The 19,549-nt window shown below is 40.5% G+C and overlaps 1 protein-coding gene across 2 annotated transcripts in view; it reads right to left on the bottom strand.

Moving 5' to 3' along the window:
• The window catches only part of yap1 (Yes1 associated transcriptional regulator), a 138,273-nt gene that overhangs the window by 21,440 nt on the left and 97,284 nt on the right, over window positions 1-19,549 (bottom strand). The window contains exon 3 of one of the 2 annotated variants that reach the window (XM_060825775.1): window positions 13,776-13,889. The exons of the other annotated variant lie outside the window; for it this stretch is intronic. Within the exon in view, the coding sequence (XP_060681758.1) occupies window positions 13,776-13,889 (114 nt within the window). The remainder of the gene's footprint in view (window positions 1-13,775; window positions 13,890-19,549) is intronic. 2 annotated transcript variants of the gene reach the window in all.

The following is a 19,549-nucleotide window of genomic DNA, read 5'->3' as shown; positions in this document are numbered from 1 at the left end:
ATAACATTATGGCTGTACTTCGGGCAGATATCCCTGGGAATATGTCTAGAGAATTATTTGGGTGCAAGTAAGAAATAAGAAAGGGATGATCATGTTATTGGGATTGTAATACAGATTCCTCCCCTTCACAATAGTCAGCAGGAAAATGAGATACATTTGTAAGGAGATCTTAGTTATCTGTCAGAATAAGAGGTGGTTGTGGTAGGGGATTTTAACTTTCCAAACAGTCTGGGACTGCCATGGTGTTAAGGGTTTAGATAGATTACAAGAAAATTTTCTGATTCAGTATGGGAATGCATCTACTGGAGAAGATGCAAAACTTGACCTACTCTTGGGAAATAAAGCAGGGCAGGTGGCTGAGGAGTCAGTGGGGGAGCACTTTGGGGCCAGTGACCATAGTTCTATTAGTTTTAAAATAGTGACGGAAAAGGATAGACCAGATCTAAAAGTTACACTTCTTAATTGGAGGAGGGCCAATTTTAACAGTATTAGGCAAGAACTTTCTAAAGTTGACTGGAGGCAGATGCTCACAGGTAAAAAGGGACGGCTGGAAAATGGGAAGCCTTCCAAAATGGAGTAACCAGAGTCCAGTGACAGTATGCACCTGTTACGGTGAAAGGCAACGTTGATAGGTGTAGGGAATACTGAATGACTAGAGAAATTGTGGTTTTGGTCAAGAAAAAGGAAGCATGTGTCAGGTATACACAGCAGAGATCAAGTGAATTCTGAGAAGAGTATAAAGATGGTAGAAGTATACTTTAGAGGGAAATCAGGAGGGCAGAAAGAGGACATGAGATAACTTTGGAAAATAGGGATAAGGAGAATCCAAAAGGATTCTATAAATACATTAAGGACAAAAGAGTAACTAGGGAACAAGGCAGCCAGTGTGTGTGGAACCACAGGAGATGGGGCAGTATTTTGCATCAGTTTACTGTGGAGGAGGACATGGAAGATAAAGATTGTGGGGAAGTAGATGGTGACATCTTGAAAGATGTCCATATTACACAGAGGTGTCTGGATGTCTTTAAATGCATAAAGGTAGATAAATCCCCAGAACTTGATCAGGTGTACCCTAGAACTGATGAAGCAAGGGAAACGATTGCCAGGCTCCCTGCTGAAATATTTGTACCTCAATAGTCACAGGTGTGGTATCAGAAGACTGAAGGTTGGCTGACGTGGTGCCACTATTTAAGAAAGAAGGGAAGGAAAGGCCAGGAACTGTAGACCAGCAAGCCTGACTTTGATGGCGGGCAAGTTGTTGGAGGGAATCCTGAGGGACAGGATTTACATGTATTTGGAAAGGCAAGGACTGATTAAGGATAGTCAACGTGGCTTTGCATGTTGGAAATCCTATCTCAATCTTGATTGCGTTTTTTTGAAGTAACAATGAAGAGGATTAATGAGGGCAGAGTAGTGGACATGATCAACATGGATTTCACTAAGACATTCAACACAGGTCCTCATGGTAGACTGGTTAGCAAGATTAGATCACAAGGAACACTGGGAGAACTAACCATCTGGATACTGAACTGGCTTGAAGGTCAAAGACAGAGGGTGGCGGTGAAGGGTTGTCTTTCAGACTGGAAGCCTGTGATCAAAGGTGTGCCACAAGGATCAGTGCTTGGTCCACTGCTTTTCATCATTTATATAAGTGATTTGGACAGACATAGGAGAATTGTTAGTAAGTTTGCAGATGACACCAAAATTGGAGGAGGGGGTTCCCTCAGATCTTGATCAGATTGGCCAATGGACTGAGGAGTGGCAGATGGCATTTAATTTAGATAATGTGAGGTGCTGCCTTTTGGAAAGGAAAATCAGGGCAGGGCTTATACACTTAACATTAAGGTCCTGGGGAGTGTTGCTGACCTAAGAGACCTTGAATTGCAGGTTCATAGTTCCTTGAGCATGGAGTCACAGGTAAATAGGATAGTGAAGGCGGCATTTGGCATACTCTCCTTTATTGGTCAGAGTATCGAATACAGGAGTTGGGAGGTCATGTTCACGTTGCAGCTGTAAAGGACATTGATTAGGACACTTTTGGAATAGTTTGTGCAATTCTGGTCTCCCTCTTATTGGAAGGATGTTGTGAAACTTAAGAGTTCAGAAAAGGTTTACAAAGATGTTGCCAGTATAGAATGAGCTGCCAGAGGAAGCGGAGGCGGCTGGTACAATTATAATATTTAAAAGACATATGGATGGGTATATGAATAGGAAAGGTTTAGAGGAATATGGGCTAAGTGCTAGAAAATGGGATTAAATTAGTTTAGGACATCTGGTTGACATGGATGAGTTGGACTGAAGGATATGTTTGTGTTATAGACAATAGGTGCAGGAGTAGGCCATTCTGCCCTTCGAGCCTGCACCACCATTCAATATGATCATGGCTGATCATTCCTAATCAGTATCCTGTTCCTGCCTTATCTCCATAACCCTTGATTCCACTATCCTTGAGAGCTCTATCCAACTCTTTCTTAAATCAATCCAGAGACTGGGCCTCCACTGCCCTCTGGGGCAGAGCATTCCACACAGCCACCACTCTCTGGGTGAAGAAGTTTCTCCTCAGATCTATCCTAAATGGTCTACCCCGTATTTTTAAGCTGTGTCCTCTGGTTGTACATCTCTATGACACTAAATGATGACACAGGGACAGGATAGATCGACCAAAATTGCATTTGATTGTCTTGTACATTCCTTTTGCGGTCATTACGAGGCTGTGTTCAAAAGGCCTGTAATCAATAAGACCAACTGCCCTGATGGTGCTTTAAAACATACATAAAAGATCACTCAGTCCCTCGCACATGCTTCACCATTCAATAATCCAGTCTGATCAGACTGCATCTCAACTCCACTTTTCTCTAGGCAACCCATTACTGCAGACTACCTTGTAGATCATAAATTTGTCTGACTCAGCTGTGAATATACTCTATGCCTAACCTCCACTGCTCATTGTTAAAGAATTAACCACCCTCAAAGGAAACTCCTAGAATCGAGGGAATTTTGAAATAACACAAGCGATGCATCTCTGCAGCAATGTCTGTAACAAATAGCACCACACCATTGTGATATGATGGAAAAGCTTATCTGCTCTAGAAATCCCTTGAACAATGCTGTCAGGAGCTCCTTATTCCTGGTACAGCCATCCAAGAGGTGAATAGGAGGTGCCAAAGTGTGGTCTAGTAGTTTAGGTGACGAGAGAGTCACATCTCACCAACTGAGAAGGCAGAAAGTGGTTGCGACAACAAAAAGTGTTCTTCCTCATCACATGACTAAAACCTGACCACCAACCCATCTAGGTCTCCTAGACAACTATAGCACACAAAAGGTCTGAACCTGAAAGAGTCATGCTCAAGATTCCAACAGGGTCCACTTGCCACGTCCTATGGTGATTGAGAATTGGTTCTGGTAACAGGAGTGTTAATTCCTGAGGCCCTAGTCAAGAATAAGAACATTAGGTGACAGAAGTACAAAATTCTGTTAGGAGTACAGAGATGGCTTTGAACAGTAGATTCTGTACTGAACAGTCCAAATGGAAAACAGTGAGAAAATATGGACCAATATTGGTTGTCAAATATTCTCCGGCCAGGGAACAACACTCTGTGAGATTACTATCTTTGTAGTCAAAGAAAGAAAAAGCCACATAGGCCTCTTCACCTGTAGGATGGTTTCTCTCAAGGGTGACAATGCCATCCATCAACAACAAAGAATATTTTCCAACAATAACTGAAATCATAATATTTTTCAGGCTATTCAGAGACACCTTATCTAGGTGAACCGTTAATGCAAGAGCAGCAACAACCAATTTAAATGTTGAAAATCACCAGAACTTGTAGCCAGATGGTATACCAGTTTGAAATTGGTGGGTTTTCACTCACCAAAGTCCATGCACATTTGTCCAGATTTTGGAGGATAAATAACGCTTCCTTCTCACGCTGCCTCACAGCGCCTGAGACCTGAGTTCAATTCCCGACTTAGGCGACTGACTGTGTGGAGTTTGCACGTTCTCCCAGTGTCTGCGTGGGTTTCCTCCGGGTGCTCCGGTTTCCTCCCACAGTCCAAAGATGTGCGGGTCAGGTCAATTGGCCATGCTAAATTGCCCGTAGTGTTAGGTAAGGGGTAAATGTAGGGGTATGGGTGGGTTGCGCTTCGGCGGGTCGGTGTGGACTTGTTGGGCCGAAGGGCCTGTTTCCACACTGTAAGTAATCTAATCTAATCTTCTCATTGCCCTGACTTCAGAAATGCAACAACCGTAACAAACGTCATAACAGGAGATAAATCATGCTGTGCAAGCTACTGAACTGCTTTCTTCTTTTCCATAGCAGGAAATATCTGAATAGCATTTTCTTGAATCAGCTATTTCCAATGACTAAGGAAATACTACTCAAGACAATGTGCCTTTAGTCCTTAAAGTGGAATCGCTGACATTGCCTGACAAGTACAAACAAAAAAAGTGTGGAGAACACCACCAGGTACACGCCATTGCATTTAACCGGAGTCTTGGATTCAGTAAATCATGAGATTCTATGGATTACTTGCCAAATATTTGGTTGTCCATAATCCTGAAATATTTATGACAATGTTATGATTGCCACTGCTTGCCTGGAAAATATGAAACTGACTACGTCAAACAAGGGTTGAGATGTAGCACCCATACTACATAAAATCCAATGACTGGAATGAGCAATGTGTGTTTTTGAATATCTAAAATGGAAACCTCTAATCTCAGTCTAACCTAAAACAGACTACTGCCAAAAGAACCAATGGTATGCAAACATCATTGGCTACGCTGCATCAAATTTGCAAGCCACTCAAACTCTCTAATTCAGCATACAAGAGACTCAACTAATCTGGAATGTTCCCAAAACAAAGCTCACCAACCCAGAGCTAGTCTGTCAAATATTCCACCTCTCAGATATATTGAAAGAGAGGCTCTGGAACATGCTGAGCACACTGCAGACTTTGGCAGCCACCTCTCTCAAATGACCATCGTTGGTAAGAACTAATATCAGACCTGGTGAACCAGTTCAGCCTCCGAAACCACAACACCAGGTTTTTAAAAATAAAGACCTCCACATGTCAATAAATGACCCAGTGAACACAGCAGTTGTCCTCACTACATTCTTGTACTGCAGTGAGACTTGGACTGTGCATCAAAAACGCACAAGAACGCGAGAGAAATTCTGCCAGCAATACCTTCAGCACATTCATCAGATTCAGTGGGAATGCCATCAAACAAATACTCCTGTCCATAATCAAGATCTACAGACAAAACTCTCAAAGCCAACTACGATGGACTGGAAACCTTGTCCAGTTGGCTGAAATGTGTCTCCCCATCAGGTTGCTTTCTCAACGCTCAAATCGTCAGCACACCAGGAGCAAACCAAAAGAAAATGCTACAAAGGCACTCAGACTTGTTTTGAAATTCAGCAGTGATATTGATAAGTGGTGAAACTCGCTATCAAACATTCATAATTGTGACAACTTGTCCACTAACTTCCATTATGCTTTCACTCCAAAAGCCAGAATGATGAGGTAGAGCAGAAGGGGCACTGGGGACAGGAAACAAGGGGCAAGGAAAAGAGCAAATCCTGCACGCTGGATTCCACTACCTTGTGGGACATGCCTAAATATGTGCAGGTCAAAAACAGCTGTTCAGTCACATGACAACCCACAGCAGGTGCTTATAAACCTGAGCAGATGACATACTTAAATCAAGCGACAATTCACAATGACCATCCTCTTGTTTAAACTGCTTTCCCAGTTAACTTTAGCCAATTCTATCTTCGTACCTACGCAAATCATTCAAACTGGCAATAGGATTTTGACCTGGGAATTTACAGGTCTGTATTGCTATTGACCATAGGTTGTGATGTCTCTCCCACCCCCATTGGCCAATCAAATAAACCTCATTTGGATTGTTAGACATAAGATACAGGACTCTTGAGCACAACCCTATACAGGATTAATAGCTTTGGGCTGGAGTGAATGATCAAATTTAGCTGATCCAGTTGATTCATTTTAGTTGATTTGAATACACAAGTCTGTTACCAATCTGATATTATCAAGAACTAAATTCCAATGGACATACTTTATGTACTAGAGAATGTTCTGCCATTGTAGCAAGACATGTACAATTTACTGTCAACCGCTTCAGATCTCGTTGTCTCTGTCATCGTGGTTACAGATCCCAAAATCTATTTATTTAACTTATTATGCCCACACATTTTGTTGCTCTGAGGTATTGGCCAATATTCTCATATCATGTTGTACATTCTGGAGGTCTTCTTTATTTGCCTTTGGTCTCTCAGGAGAAAGTGAGGTCTGCAGATTCTGGAGATCAGAGCTGAAAGTGTGTTGCTGAAAAGTGCAACAGGTCAGGCAGCATCCAAGGAGGGCTTATGCCCGAAACATTAAATTTCCTGTTCCTTGGATGCTGCCTGACCTGCTGCGCTTTTCCAGCAACACACTTTCAGCTTTAGTCTCAGGTCTGTTTGCCCAAAATAATTGTCCTTTGTGACGAATAACAGTCTTGATATCATGCAGATATATTTGAATATAGTTTGCCATTTCCCTATCATTTGAAATCCTTACACTTGAATTTCATACCTACAACCTGATTAGGCATTGTCAAGTCATGTATATACAGTGAAAGTCACTCCCCTCCACCACTGTGATTCTGTGTCCTTTCAGGGAACATTTCTACTGTGCACACGTCAAACAACCCCACCACCCTGAGGCCAACCACTTCAACTATCCCTCCCACACCCAAAGGATGTGCATGTCCTGGAGGGTCCCAAGGTGGAAGATGAAGCGTTCTTCCTCCAGTTGGCAGGTGGCTTCAATTTGGCAGTGGAGGCAGCCCAGGACATGCACATCCTTTGGGTGTGGGAGGGATAGTTGAAGTGGTTGGCCTCAGGGTGGTGGGGTTGTTTGACGTGTGCACAGTAGAAATGTTCCCTGAACCACTCCCAAAGTTGGTGCTCAGTCTCCCCAATGCAGAGGAGACCACATCAAGAGCAATAGATGCAGCAAGTGAGATGGGAGGATGCGCAAGAAAATCCCTGCCAGATTTGAAATAATCCTTTAGGTCCTTGAAATGATGGAGGCGAAGGGGGAGGTGCAGGCACAGGTTTTGTACCTTGTGCTGCAGCATAGGAAGGTGCCGGGTGTAGATACTGGTTTGTTGGGGAGCGTAGACCTAACGAGAGAGTCGCAGAGGGAACAGTCTCTGCAGAACAGATAGGGTGGGGTTTGACTGTAGGTGGCGAACACAGAGGATATCTGGAAATTTATGGGGTAGAACATGAGGATCATAACAATTTCAAGTTGCTTTTTTTCCACATATTCTTCCATCCCTCTCAAAAAGAATGTTGTACATTTTGCAACTGTTTCTGATTCATTACCACTCAATCCTAAACCTAATTCTCCTGACCTCACATTTACCATAGATGTTGCAGTAATAATTTTGTCTAAGAGTTGACACTCCCCCAATTTTTTGATACAAAATCCTTTATTTTTCATAAATGTTGTTCGGACTTGGAAGTACAGTTGATGATAATCTTTTCATTGTGAGATTAGCTTGTCAAACTATTAGCTCATTAAAAGTCAGAAATACCAATAGGTGAACAGTGAAAGTTATCCAAGATTACAAAGAGATCGAATGAATTGGTCATTGGGTTGAGGAATGGCAGATGGAATTTAATTTGGGTAAATGCAAAATATTGCATTTTGGTGAAGCAAACAAGGGAAGGACTTATACAATTAAAAGTAGGGCCTTGGCTAGTGTTGCAGGACAGAGACCCAGGGATCAGTTACAATTCTTTGATTAACCCTGCATTCCTGATGAAGGGCGTACGGCTGTAACTTTGATTCTCCTACTCCTCGGATGCTGCCTGACCTGTTGTGCTTTCCCAGCAACACACACTTGACTCTGATCTCCAGTATCTGAGTCTTCACTTTCTCTAAGAGGGATATGGGAACAATTCAGTTTGATATTTCAGCCAGCATGGACTTGTTGGACCAAAGGGTGTATTTCCGTACTGTACAACTCTACAAACAGCAAAGACCCCAGCAGACCGCTACAGTAACATTGCTCATGATCTTTTGCCATGTCACCAGAGCTCCATTAAACACATCGTTTGTTGTTGTTTTTCTAATTTAGAGGCTAAAGTAGATGTGACAAGGAAGATGCTAAGGAAGCAAGACAGCATACACACAGCACCTTCTCGATGAATTGTACAATAAAGTAATTGAAAACAAAGGATATCCGCGTGTTAGATTCTTAAACATGAAACATTGTAAAGGAAGAATATATTCTGAGGAATAATGTAATCTAGCAGAAGAGATAGACGCATGCTAGATGTTATGATGCTGACTCCATCAATTTAAGCGGAGCCTTCCAGCCCAGGCCTATCACCTTATATGATCAGTCTTTAGAGATATAGATGTAGCTATGAATGATCATTCACCAACCATTATAGTTGGAACTAAATAATGCTTTATCAATGACGTGGAACCAAATAACTCACTCATTAACCCAACACAAGCTGTCAGATGACACCAAAATTGGAGGTGCAGTGGACAGCAAAGGTTACCTCAGTGTACAGTGGGATCTTGATCGCATGCGCTGAGGAATGGCAGATGGACTTTAATTTAGATAAATGTGAGGTGCTGCATTTTGGAAGGGCAAATCAGGACAGGACTTATACACTTAATGCTAAGGTCCTGAGTGTTATTGAACAAAAAGACATTCGATTGCAGGTTTATAGTTCCTTGAAAGTAGAGTTGCAGGTAGATAGGATATTAAAGGCAGCATTTGATATGCTTTCCTTTATTGGTCAAAGCATGTTTTATGTGCATTGGGAGGTCATGTTGCAGCTGTACAGGACATTATTCTAAAGGTTGCCTAACCAATGTGCACAATTCTGGTCTTCCTCCTATAGGAACGATGTTGTGAAACTTGAAAGAGTTCAGAAAAGATTTACAAGGATATTGTCAGGGTTGGAGGGTTTAAGCTATAGGGAGAGGTTGAATAGGCTGGGGTTGCTTTCCCTGGAACACAGGCTGAGGATTATAAAATTATAGAGGTTTATAAAATTATGAGGGACATGGATAGGATAAATAGACAAGATCTTTTACCTGGAACGAGTGTGTCCAGAACTGGAGGACACAGGTTTAGGGAGAGAAGAGAAAGATTTAAAAGGGACCTAAGAGGAGACTTTTTCATGCAGAAGGTGGTGCATGTATGAAATGAGCTGCTAGAGGAAGTGGAGGAGGCCGGTACAATTACAGCATTTAAAAAGCATCAGGAGGGTATACAAATAGGAAGGCTTTAGGAGGGATATAAAACAAGGGCTGGCAAATGGGATCAGATTAATTTATAATATTTGGTTGGCATGGAGGAGCTAGACGGAAGGTTCTGTCTCCATACTATATAACTCTGAGTCTATGACAATCATTTCATTGAACAGAATCCTTACATGTGGAAGCAAGCCATTTGGCCCATCAAATCCACACCGACCCTCCAAACAGCATCCCATTCCTTACCCTACCCTTGTACCCTGCACCTCCCATGGCTAATCCACCAAGTCTGCACATCCCTGGGCACAATGGGCAATTTAGCATAGCCAATCCACCTGACCTGCACATCTCTTAAAACTAACCATTTAGTTTGCAAATCTGTAAGAGCAGTCAGAAGGTTTGAAGTACTTTTCTCATTCCAATAAAAAAAAACTACAGCTAACAACTGCACAGAACCATTTATGCTGCATTCCATTTAAATAACATGACATATTCCACTTTCTTCCCATGAATACTTCAGTTATATTGTTACCTCACATTTCAACTTTTGCAAATACAATGGTGTACATGAAGTTAATAAAAAACTATTGTTTTGTTTGTCACTGGGACTAACAAGTAACAGAAACAAGCACACAGTTGGTTTTGTTTCCATGGTTGTAAAATCCAGGAAACCTGACAAGTTCTAACACAGATCAATACAGAGGATGATGAAACAAGCCATTCCCTCACTTTACACTCCAACTAGACTAAAAGAACAGATTTATTATTTGTCATTTCAGTAAACAGCAGACAAAATACTTCCCATCCTCTCAGTTGGGCAATGAGCTAGACTGCGCTAGATTTCTTTGGTGCTGAAATCGGCATAATTACAAAAAATGCTGGTAGGATTTTGGGAATAATTTGCATTCTGTAAGATGTGCATTAACTTTTAAAATAATGTGCTGGGCGTGAATCCCCACTCCAATGTCCTGGCTAAATTAATCACCATAAAGAAGTTACAGCTGATTGCATATGGGTGTAGGCTTTCAGGGAGGCCTGACTATTAAGCTGGCATTTTTAAGTATCAGAACAACAAAGGGTAGAAAAACCAAACTTTCTGAATTCAATTGTTTTAATTTACTGAGAAACTTGGTCAAATGTGGCTTCATATATTCATTAGAAGTTAATTCCAACCATATTTTAATGAAAGGCACTGCTAGAAACAGTAACTGTTTCTGTCTTCGCTATTATCAAGTCTTGAGTAGATTTATAGCTCAGGTTGAGGTTCTGGATATAGGTTTGTTCACTGAGCTGGAAGGTTCATTTCAGACATTTCGTCACTATACTAGGTGACATCTTCAATGAGCTTCCAGATGAAGCACTGGCAGTATAGTCTGCTTTCTAATGGTGTGTTTGGTTTTCCTTCGGTTGGTGACATCATTTCCTATGGTGATGTCATTTCCTGTCCTTTTTCTCAGGGGGTGGTAAATGAGATACAAGTCAATATGTTTGTTGATAGAGTTCTGGTTGGAATGTCATGCTTCTAGGAATTCTCATGCGCATCTCTGCTTGGCTTGTCCTAGTATGGATATGTTGTCCCAGTTGAAGTGGTGTCCTTCTTCATCCGTATGCAAGGATACTAGTGAGATTGGGTCATTTTTTTGTGGCTAGTTGATGTTCATGAATCCTGGTGGCTAGTTTTCTGCCTGTTTGTCCAATGTAGTGTTTGTTACAGTTCTTGCAAGGTATTTCGTAAATGACATTAGAAGCTTCCAGCTCAGCGAGCAAACCTACAAGTTGTCAAGTTGTCTGAGTATTTTCAGCATTTTCCATTCTTGCTCAGGAAACAACATACTAGCCAGTCTAACCTTGGTAGTGGGCAAAGTATTGGAAGCAATTCTGAGGAACTGAATTAATGCACATTTAGACAGGCAGGGATTAATCAGTCAGTCTGGTTTTGTTAAGGGGAGATAATCTCTGACCAGCTTGATTTTATTCTTCAAGGCCTGGAATTCAAGAGCAGGGAGGTGATCCTGTAATTGCACAAAACATTGGTTAGGTCATAGCTAGAGTAGTGTGCGTGGTTCTAGAATCTACATTATAGAAAGGGCGCAATTGCTGGGATGTTGCTTTGGCTGGAGAGTTTTACTTATTAAGACAGATTAGTAAGTCTGGGGCTGTTTTCTATGTAGTCGTGGAGATTGAGGGGGGACATGATTGAGATGGCCAAAATTATACACAGTAGACAGGAAAACACACCTGCCCATGGTGGTGGATTTAATGACTGGGGAAGAGGATATAGATTTAAAGGTAAGGGGCAAGAGATTTAAAAGAAATGTGAGGAAAAATATTTTCATACAGGGGTAGTGCATATATGGAATTAACTGTCGGAGGAATTGGTAGATGCACGGACAGTTACAATATTTAAGACATTTGGACAGATACATGAATAGGAAAGGTTTAGAGGGATGGGGCCAAACACAGGTAAATGGGACTAGTTTAGATGGGAAAACCTGGTCAGCATGGACAGAAAAGTCATACATAATGGAAACAGACCCTATGACTAATTATTTAGATGTATGTTGGCAATGCCAGGGTGTACAAGGCTATGAACCAAGTGTTGAAAAATGGGATTAGAATAGTTAGGTGCTTGCTTGTTTTTGCCCAGTGCAGTCTTGAAGGGCTGAAAGGCCTTTTCTCTGTAAAAAAGACGTCTATGACCCTATAAACCACAGAAGTAATGTTGATTAGAAATAGTAGACTGAATTATTAAAGATTAATTTTCACAAAAAACACATTTTCAATGTTGGTAACACTGAAATTTTTCATTTTAAGGATATAAAGTTAAAAAATTTAAAGTTAATTTTTTTTTAAAAACATTATCCAGTTACACAAAATCCAGGCTGGTTTTGCATTTGACAATATGGCCCATTTAAGCAGAAACCAGATGAAGTTTGTATTATGGGGCAGGTTTTCAATGAGAATTATAAAACATCTGCATCCAAAGCAGAAACTTTATAGCTTGATTCCTAAATTTAGGAAATTGCGATAGCTTGCACATCTGGTGAAATGTAAGTGGGTTAGCCATGGGAAATGAAGGATAACAGGGCTAGAATAGGGGGTTAGGTTTGGGTGAGATGCTCTTTGGAGCTTCGGCATGGACTCAATAAGCTGAATGGTCTGCTTCCAGATTGTAGGTATTCTATGATCAGATCTGCGCTGTCACAGAATCACTGCTTTCCTATTCAATAATCCACATTCAATATGGTGGGCTACTTCATATCCTGTCATCCTGCTTTAATTGTGTTACAGAACAACAGTATGTTGCTTCCAATAGCAGTTAACAAGAGTAGTAAAGAGAGGATCAATATTTTATCAGTTTTGTAGGACTGCGTGCAGTGTTCCTCCAGAATCTCAGTATATATTTCACCCAATTCTGGCCAGTATAAACGACACCTAGTAACTATGGATCAGTAAAAACAAACCCAACGATACACAAAAAAAAACAAACATTCTGGTTGTACAATGTGCACTCAAGCTGCCAATGAAGGTCAGCAACTTAAAATGTTCTTGGCTTGCAGAACAAAATAAACGAAAACCACAATATAATGGCCCTGACCTCTCATGCAAGAGGAAAACTCTTTTAAGTTCAATACAACTAACAGCTTGTCTCTATTTAGCTTTGTTTTAGATGTAGTCTGCATCAGCACACATGCAAGCCCCCACCCCCAACCTCGCTTTGCCTTCAGTTACACTTGAGCTCTTTGACTGAAAAGGCCTGGAAGAGATTAAGTGCCTGACCGCAAAGAAAGTCCTGGCACACACTTAAGCCTGTCTGGGATACTTTGGCAATGCTATGTGCAGACTTGCAAACGGTGGGCCCACACAGGGAAAGCAGGACAAAAATCCGCATGAGCACATAAAGGTGCTGTAAACAGTTCTCTAAAGCAAACAAATGCACTTCAACAGCTAACCAACCTCATTTCAGGAAGATAGTTTTCTACAATATTCCAACAGTTCTTATAGTTACTGCCTCTGAAGGGACATGCAATTGAACAGACATTAAACACTATTGATAATTTGGGAATCAAAGAGGCCAAACAACTGCCAAGAATTAAACCTAGAATATGTATTCATTCTTTTGCAATATTTATTAACTTATACAGGAAAGGTATGACAAATTAATGAAATGAAAAACACACGTTATTACAAACTTAATACTTGTGGCAAAGGAAGAGTTAAAGCTAATCTTCAGTTTGGAAACCATAATGGTCCTAGGTCAACACTTGTTAAACTTCAAAGAGTTTCTGTCCCCCCAGCCTGACCTGCTCAGTGATCTGCACACTGTTTTGATTTAGCTCCCGCCAGTCGCCAGTCAGAACTAACATAACAACACAGCAAGCTGCTCAAGTTAAAAAATTTCCACAAGGAATACTACAAAGTTTGGCTGGACAGCTAAAAAACAAGTCAAGCATTACCTGCAACAAAGGCTCACTTACCATAACGAGGATCAAGCCTTGGGTCCAACCAAGAGGTGGTCTTGTTTTTGTGGTTTATGTAGTAAATCTCCCCATCTGGGGTAATGCCTTGCTCCCAGCCATCGGGAAGTGGGCCTGAACAAAAAGTAAAGGAATTTATGGTGGGCTGCTAAAAGTGAAATATTGCAAGCTCAACAGTTACATGACTATCAGAAAACAATACTGAAAAAGAATAAGTATAAATTTGTTTTGACATAAAAAAACAAAAACTAAATCTTTTAACTTGCGTATTTATGCAAAGCCTTTGCCTGTAACTGTATAGGGCAAATTACTAAAGCGTAATCTTGCTGGAATTAAATTTTATACAGTTTTGAGACTTGCAATATTCAATTCAGATGCAGCCAATGAATGAGCCCCAGGGGACTGGAAGAACAGATTTAAATATATCCCCATATACTCCACAAAGGAACATTGAGGAAGTGTAATAACTGCTTATTTCCCCAGACAGTTTTTTTTAAAAAAGTGGAGTAAGGAACTGATGGCTTAAGCCCTCACTGTCAAATCTTGTCCTTTTAATAAGCACAATACAATAACATATTGTGCAAGTAGAGATATTATCTCTCCTTTGATTCTCCCACATAGGGAATTATCAACTTAGCTGCATTATTTGACAAGACACCAAATGGTGGACTCATCACAACTTGGGAAGGAGTCAGAGAATGAGAAAACAAAGAACCTACAAAGGAATTGGTGACCCATAACTGTTCTGGTCAGTTAGGAAGCTGCAAACCCATTAAAGGCCCTCCCTCTGTGTTTAAGTGGCTGAGACTGCAGAGGTGGGGGGGGGGGGGGGGGGGTAGGAGGAGGAGGAGGGTGGGGTGGGAAGACAGACGGCTTGAAGATTTTTCTTAGAGAGAAAAAACGTTAATTAGAAATTGGTTATAAAAAATTTTGTCAAGCATGGTAATATTACTGCACTGGAAAACTCAGCTCATCTTTTGCAGCTAAGCTTTGTGGACGTTTTATAGGTGTCACAAATATCAATGGGCATCCAAGTGCTGCTCCAAAATACCTCCATTCTTAATATCACCAGAATAGGAAAATGATAGTCATTTGTGAATGTGGGAAAAATCCAATGCACTCAACTTTTTGAGCAAATAGCACTACGTTACAACTAGCCCTCCACCAAAACATCCCAAAAAAGAATATTGCACGAGTACAGGATGCACAAACCCAAATTGTTGACTAGTTTATCCAGATGAGCTATATAAAAACGGAAAAGTCCAATAATCAGTAGTCTGCACTAAAATAGCTGAGTCTGCTATTGTGAGGACATTCAATTGGACTTATCAATACTCACTAGTAGGTAACCCTGTTCCACAGAACAAAGCATCAGGGAAGATTATAATAATCTTCACATTTGTAGATGATTTAGGAACCTATTGCAATGGAAGTTAGGATTTCTTCTCATTCGTGGCATATGAATGGAATTCCACTAAGTACAGAATCTACCAGCTACACAGTGAATTTCCGTGCAACAGGTTTGAGCTTCAGAACTAACCCACTGGCATCTTTCCTACTCCTTCTGGAGATGATTCGAAGACAGATTAGATACCAAGGAATAGCTATCTCCAAATTGCAATTTGAATGTTGTACTTATGAAATTGCCAATGACTAGCTACACCATGGAATCATAGAAATGTTGTAGCATAAAGAGATTCTTCAGCCTATCTTGTCAGCACAGGCTTGTCACCCAATCTAGTCTCGCCATCCAGTACCTCATCTGTAGCTTAGCAGGTTAAAAACTTTTAGGTACAGTTCCAAGTTCCTTTTAAATGAGTTGAGGGCTTCTGTCTTAACCACCATACTGGGCAACAATTTCAACCCATTATCCATCTTCTGGGAAAAGGTTTTCTTCTCTCATGCTCCTTCTACCGAATCATAACTCTGCGTCCCTGCTGATTAACCTCTCTGTAGCAGACCTTCCTGTCCATTCTACCCAAGTTCTCATTATTTTGCACACCTTGGCTACATCATCTTTAGCCTCTAGTATTGTAAGGTAAACTCTAGCCTATCCAGTATTTCCTTGTACACATACAAGTGCTGACAATATTGTTGAAAATCTCCTCAGCGCACTCCCCATTGTAATTTTGACCTTCCTGATGTGGTGACTAGATATGTACACAAGCATCCAACTGTGCCCCAATTCAGTGTCTTACATCATTCCAAATTTCATTCCTTCTTTTGCATTTAATAGCTTGCCAAATGAAAGAAAACATCCCATGCATCATCTTTACTACATTATCTACCTGTTCTGACACCTTCAGGAACCTGTGGACACACATTCCCAAGGTGTCTCATTTCCTCTACGCCGCTCTACACTCTCCTGTTTATTGTGTATTGTCTTTCTTGGTTTGCCGCCTCCTCTTGTATAAAATCATAGTTTTCAGCATTGGATACCACTTGCCATTTTTCTGCTCACTCAAGCAAAGCTTTGGCATTATCCTGTAGTCAAAGGCATCCTCTTCACTATCAATGAACCGGATTTTTTTGTGTCATTTGCAAATTTCCAAATTATGTCTCCCATAGATAATTCTAAATTATTAATACATACCAAATAGGAAGGGAACCAAAACTGAGCCCTGTGGAACACTAATGGAACCCATTTTCTATTTAAGAAAATATACACAGACTATTACCCTTTGCTTCCTGTCAGAGTTAATTATGGTTCCGACTCACCTTATTCTGTTTAGTGGTTTGATTTCTCAAAAATTAAAAATCATACAACACCAGGTTATAGTCCAACACGTTCATTTGAACATACAAGCTTTTGAAACACTGCTTCTTCGTCAGGTAGCTAGCTATCTAATGATGGAGCAGTACTCCAAAAGCTTGTACTTTCAAATAAACCTGGACAATAACCTGGTGTTGTATGATTTTTAACATTGTCCACTCCAATCTTAATTTCTCAATCGTCTGCTGCTTAAGATTTTGTCAGATGCCAGAATAAATTCACATAGATCACATCTATTGAGAGAGTTTACTTCAACAAAAATTTTAATTAAGATAATAAGAGACCAACTACTCTTTACAAAACAATACTGAATATCACTGATTAATCTGTGCTCTTCTCATACCAGTTAATCATTTATCTCAATGTTGATTGGAATAATTTTCCCAGCAACAAGACAAGACTGGCCAGCCTATAAACAGAGGCCTATCCTTCACATTGGAAACCAGAAATTACTGGGAAACATCAGAGGGTCTGGCAGCATCTGTAGTGTGAAATCAGAGTAACGTTTTAAGTCCAGTGACCATTCTTCTGAAATCGTTTTTGTTGGAATCATTTGTTGTTCAGTGACACTCAGTTTAGTTGAAATTAATATCCACAGTTTTCAGTTTATGAGGGAACCTCATAAGTGTTAATACACATATATTCCAATTACCAAACATAATGGGCCACTCAAGGCGCTACTACCATAAACAGCAAAACTGATACTACCCATAATCGTACTTCCAATACTTTTTTTTAATATCTTCAACCAAAGTTTTGACCCACAAGTAGTCAGCTCACTCTGCTGAGTTGATGGAGCCCTCTGTATCTGATATATTTAGTGCACTTCTATTCTCACTCTCTCCCTCCAAATCAAAATCATAAGGTTCCCCTGATTCTTGCCTTTTACTCCATAAGCCTCCATTTTCACCAGGTCCATTTCCAACATGACCACAACAGTGAAGCCACCATCAAACATCTTCGCCTTCCCTTTCAGCAGTGGGAACAGATTATTCTATTTCCAATACATTGTTCTGCTGCTTAATCACCCCTTATATCCCCTCCCTTTCTTCCTAAAACTTTCCACGCAAGTACAGGAGGTGCAATAACTTCTTTCACTTCTCACTGTCCAAGGACTCCTTACAAATGGTACAGCAATTTGCTCACTTTCAATTTAATATACTTTACTCATTTTACAAGGGAATCCTTTCTATAGTGATGAGACCAAATACAGATAGCATTGCCACTTTAGAGAACACTTTACAGAAGCCTGACTCCAGGTCTAAAGTCAACTTAAGAAATTTATTCACTTTGCTCCCCTCTGACCTGTCTTCAGCCTGCCACAACCCTAATGAAACTCAACACAAGTTCAAGAGCGAGCATCTAATCTCTTGGTTGGGCATTTTAGGAACTCAAATTTAAGTTCTTCTTCGACTGTTTTGTTTTGTTGGCTTGGCTTTCTCTGTCCATCATTTCTCGATTTTCCTTCGCTTTGCATTTGGATGACATCTATTAGGGATAATGTTTAAAATGTTTACTTATCCCTTGACCATTCTTAATTGGCCTTGTAGAATGAAACCTTGATCACTTGATATATCCTAGCCATCATCCAATCACTAAGCTTTCGGTTTCTTCACCCTTTTCCCTCTCACTAGTTCAAAGTCACTTGCTCCCCAGTTCGGAGGATAGATCACAACCCGAAATGTTAACGCTGTTTCCCACTCTGCAGTTTCTACCTTGGCAATTGACCCTTTTCAGTATTTTCTATTTCCATTTTGGATTTGCAGCATCTATAGCATTTTGTTTTAGTATAAATGTAAATTGGTCACGAATATTAATTGGTTGATTGTAACTAAATTGCTAAAATGGGGTAAAAACAATGACTGCAGATGCTGGAAACCAGATTCTGGATTAGTGGTGCTGGAAGAGCACAGCAGTTCAGGCAGCATCCGAGGAGCAGCGAAATGGGCATTTGCCTAAGTATTATTGTTTAATAAAGTTTCAATCCCCTCCAACTGAAAATGAATTTTCCTAAAAATTAAGTTTGCTTTTCTTACAAATGCTTTCTCCACAAACAAATCATATTGTTCCATAGCCTACCCTCAAATCGGTCAACTTAAATCCATAAGCCGTTGTAATGAGTACAGACAACGCAAGTTACTGTACGACTCAATTTATACTGTCAATGTCCAGGTGTGCTTTACAAATAATAAAAAAAATGAGAACAGCTATAAGGTGCAACACAGGGATGGAGACAGGTACATTTTTATTGATAAACAACCCAATCTCTAGCAGAGTTCTTCGTCGGATAAATTCAAGGACTATAGAAAACTGTTGGACCTTTTTAAATTTCAATATACTAAAATTTCATTCCCAACCGATCTGCTCATTGAGATCATTCATGAAATGTAACGTTCTGAATCTGGCCACTAATAGCTGTAAGAACAACCTGTATTTTCTTATTTAAACAGCAGGGATCTAACCTGTTTCTATCACAGTTGAGACCCTGTAAGAAACATAATAAATGTAAACCAATACTCTGCTGCTCTGTGAAAACCAGGAACACGGTCTACTATGAAGGCACTTAGAGAACCTGGGTTCACTTCATGCCAGATTCTGCAAACATCAAACTGCATTCCAATTCAAAGTGTGCCATTAAGTGATAAAAAAAACATGGTCATCTTTACTCAACAGAAGTCTTGAAATTCAATTCTTCAAGCAAACATCAAATACTCAATTGCTGAAGAACTAAAATCTGATTGAAGATTTGTAGCTCGGGTATCCGTTGTTGTGGTTCTGTTCGCCGAGCTGGAAGTTTTTGCTGCAAACGTTTCGTTCCCTGGCTAGGGAACATCATCAGTGCTGTTGGAGCCTCGTGTGAAGCGCTGCTTTGATGTTTCTTCCGGTATTTATAGTGGTTTGTTCTTGCCGCTTCCGGGTGTCAGTTTCAGCTGCAGTGATTTGTATGTGGGGTCCAGGTCGATGTGTCTGTTGATGGATGTTCTTGCCGTTTCCGGGTGTC

Source organism: Hemiscyllium ocellatum, chromosome 6, assembly GCF_020745735.1.
Source record: "Hemiscyllium ocellatum isolate sHemOce1 chromosome 6, sHemOce1.pat.X.cur, whole genome shotgun sequence".
In the NCBI taxonomy this organism is placed as follows: Eukaryota; Metazoa; Chordata; class Chondrichthyes; order Orectolobiformes; family Hemiscylliidae; genus Hemiscyllium; species Hemiscyllium ocellatum.
Note: the sequence above shows the minus strand (reverse complement) of the source record. Positions and strands in the feature narration are given on the sequence as shown.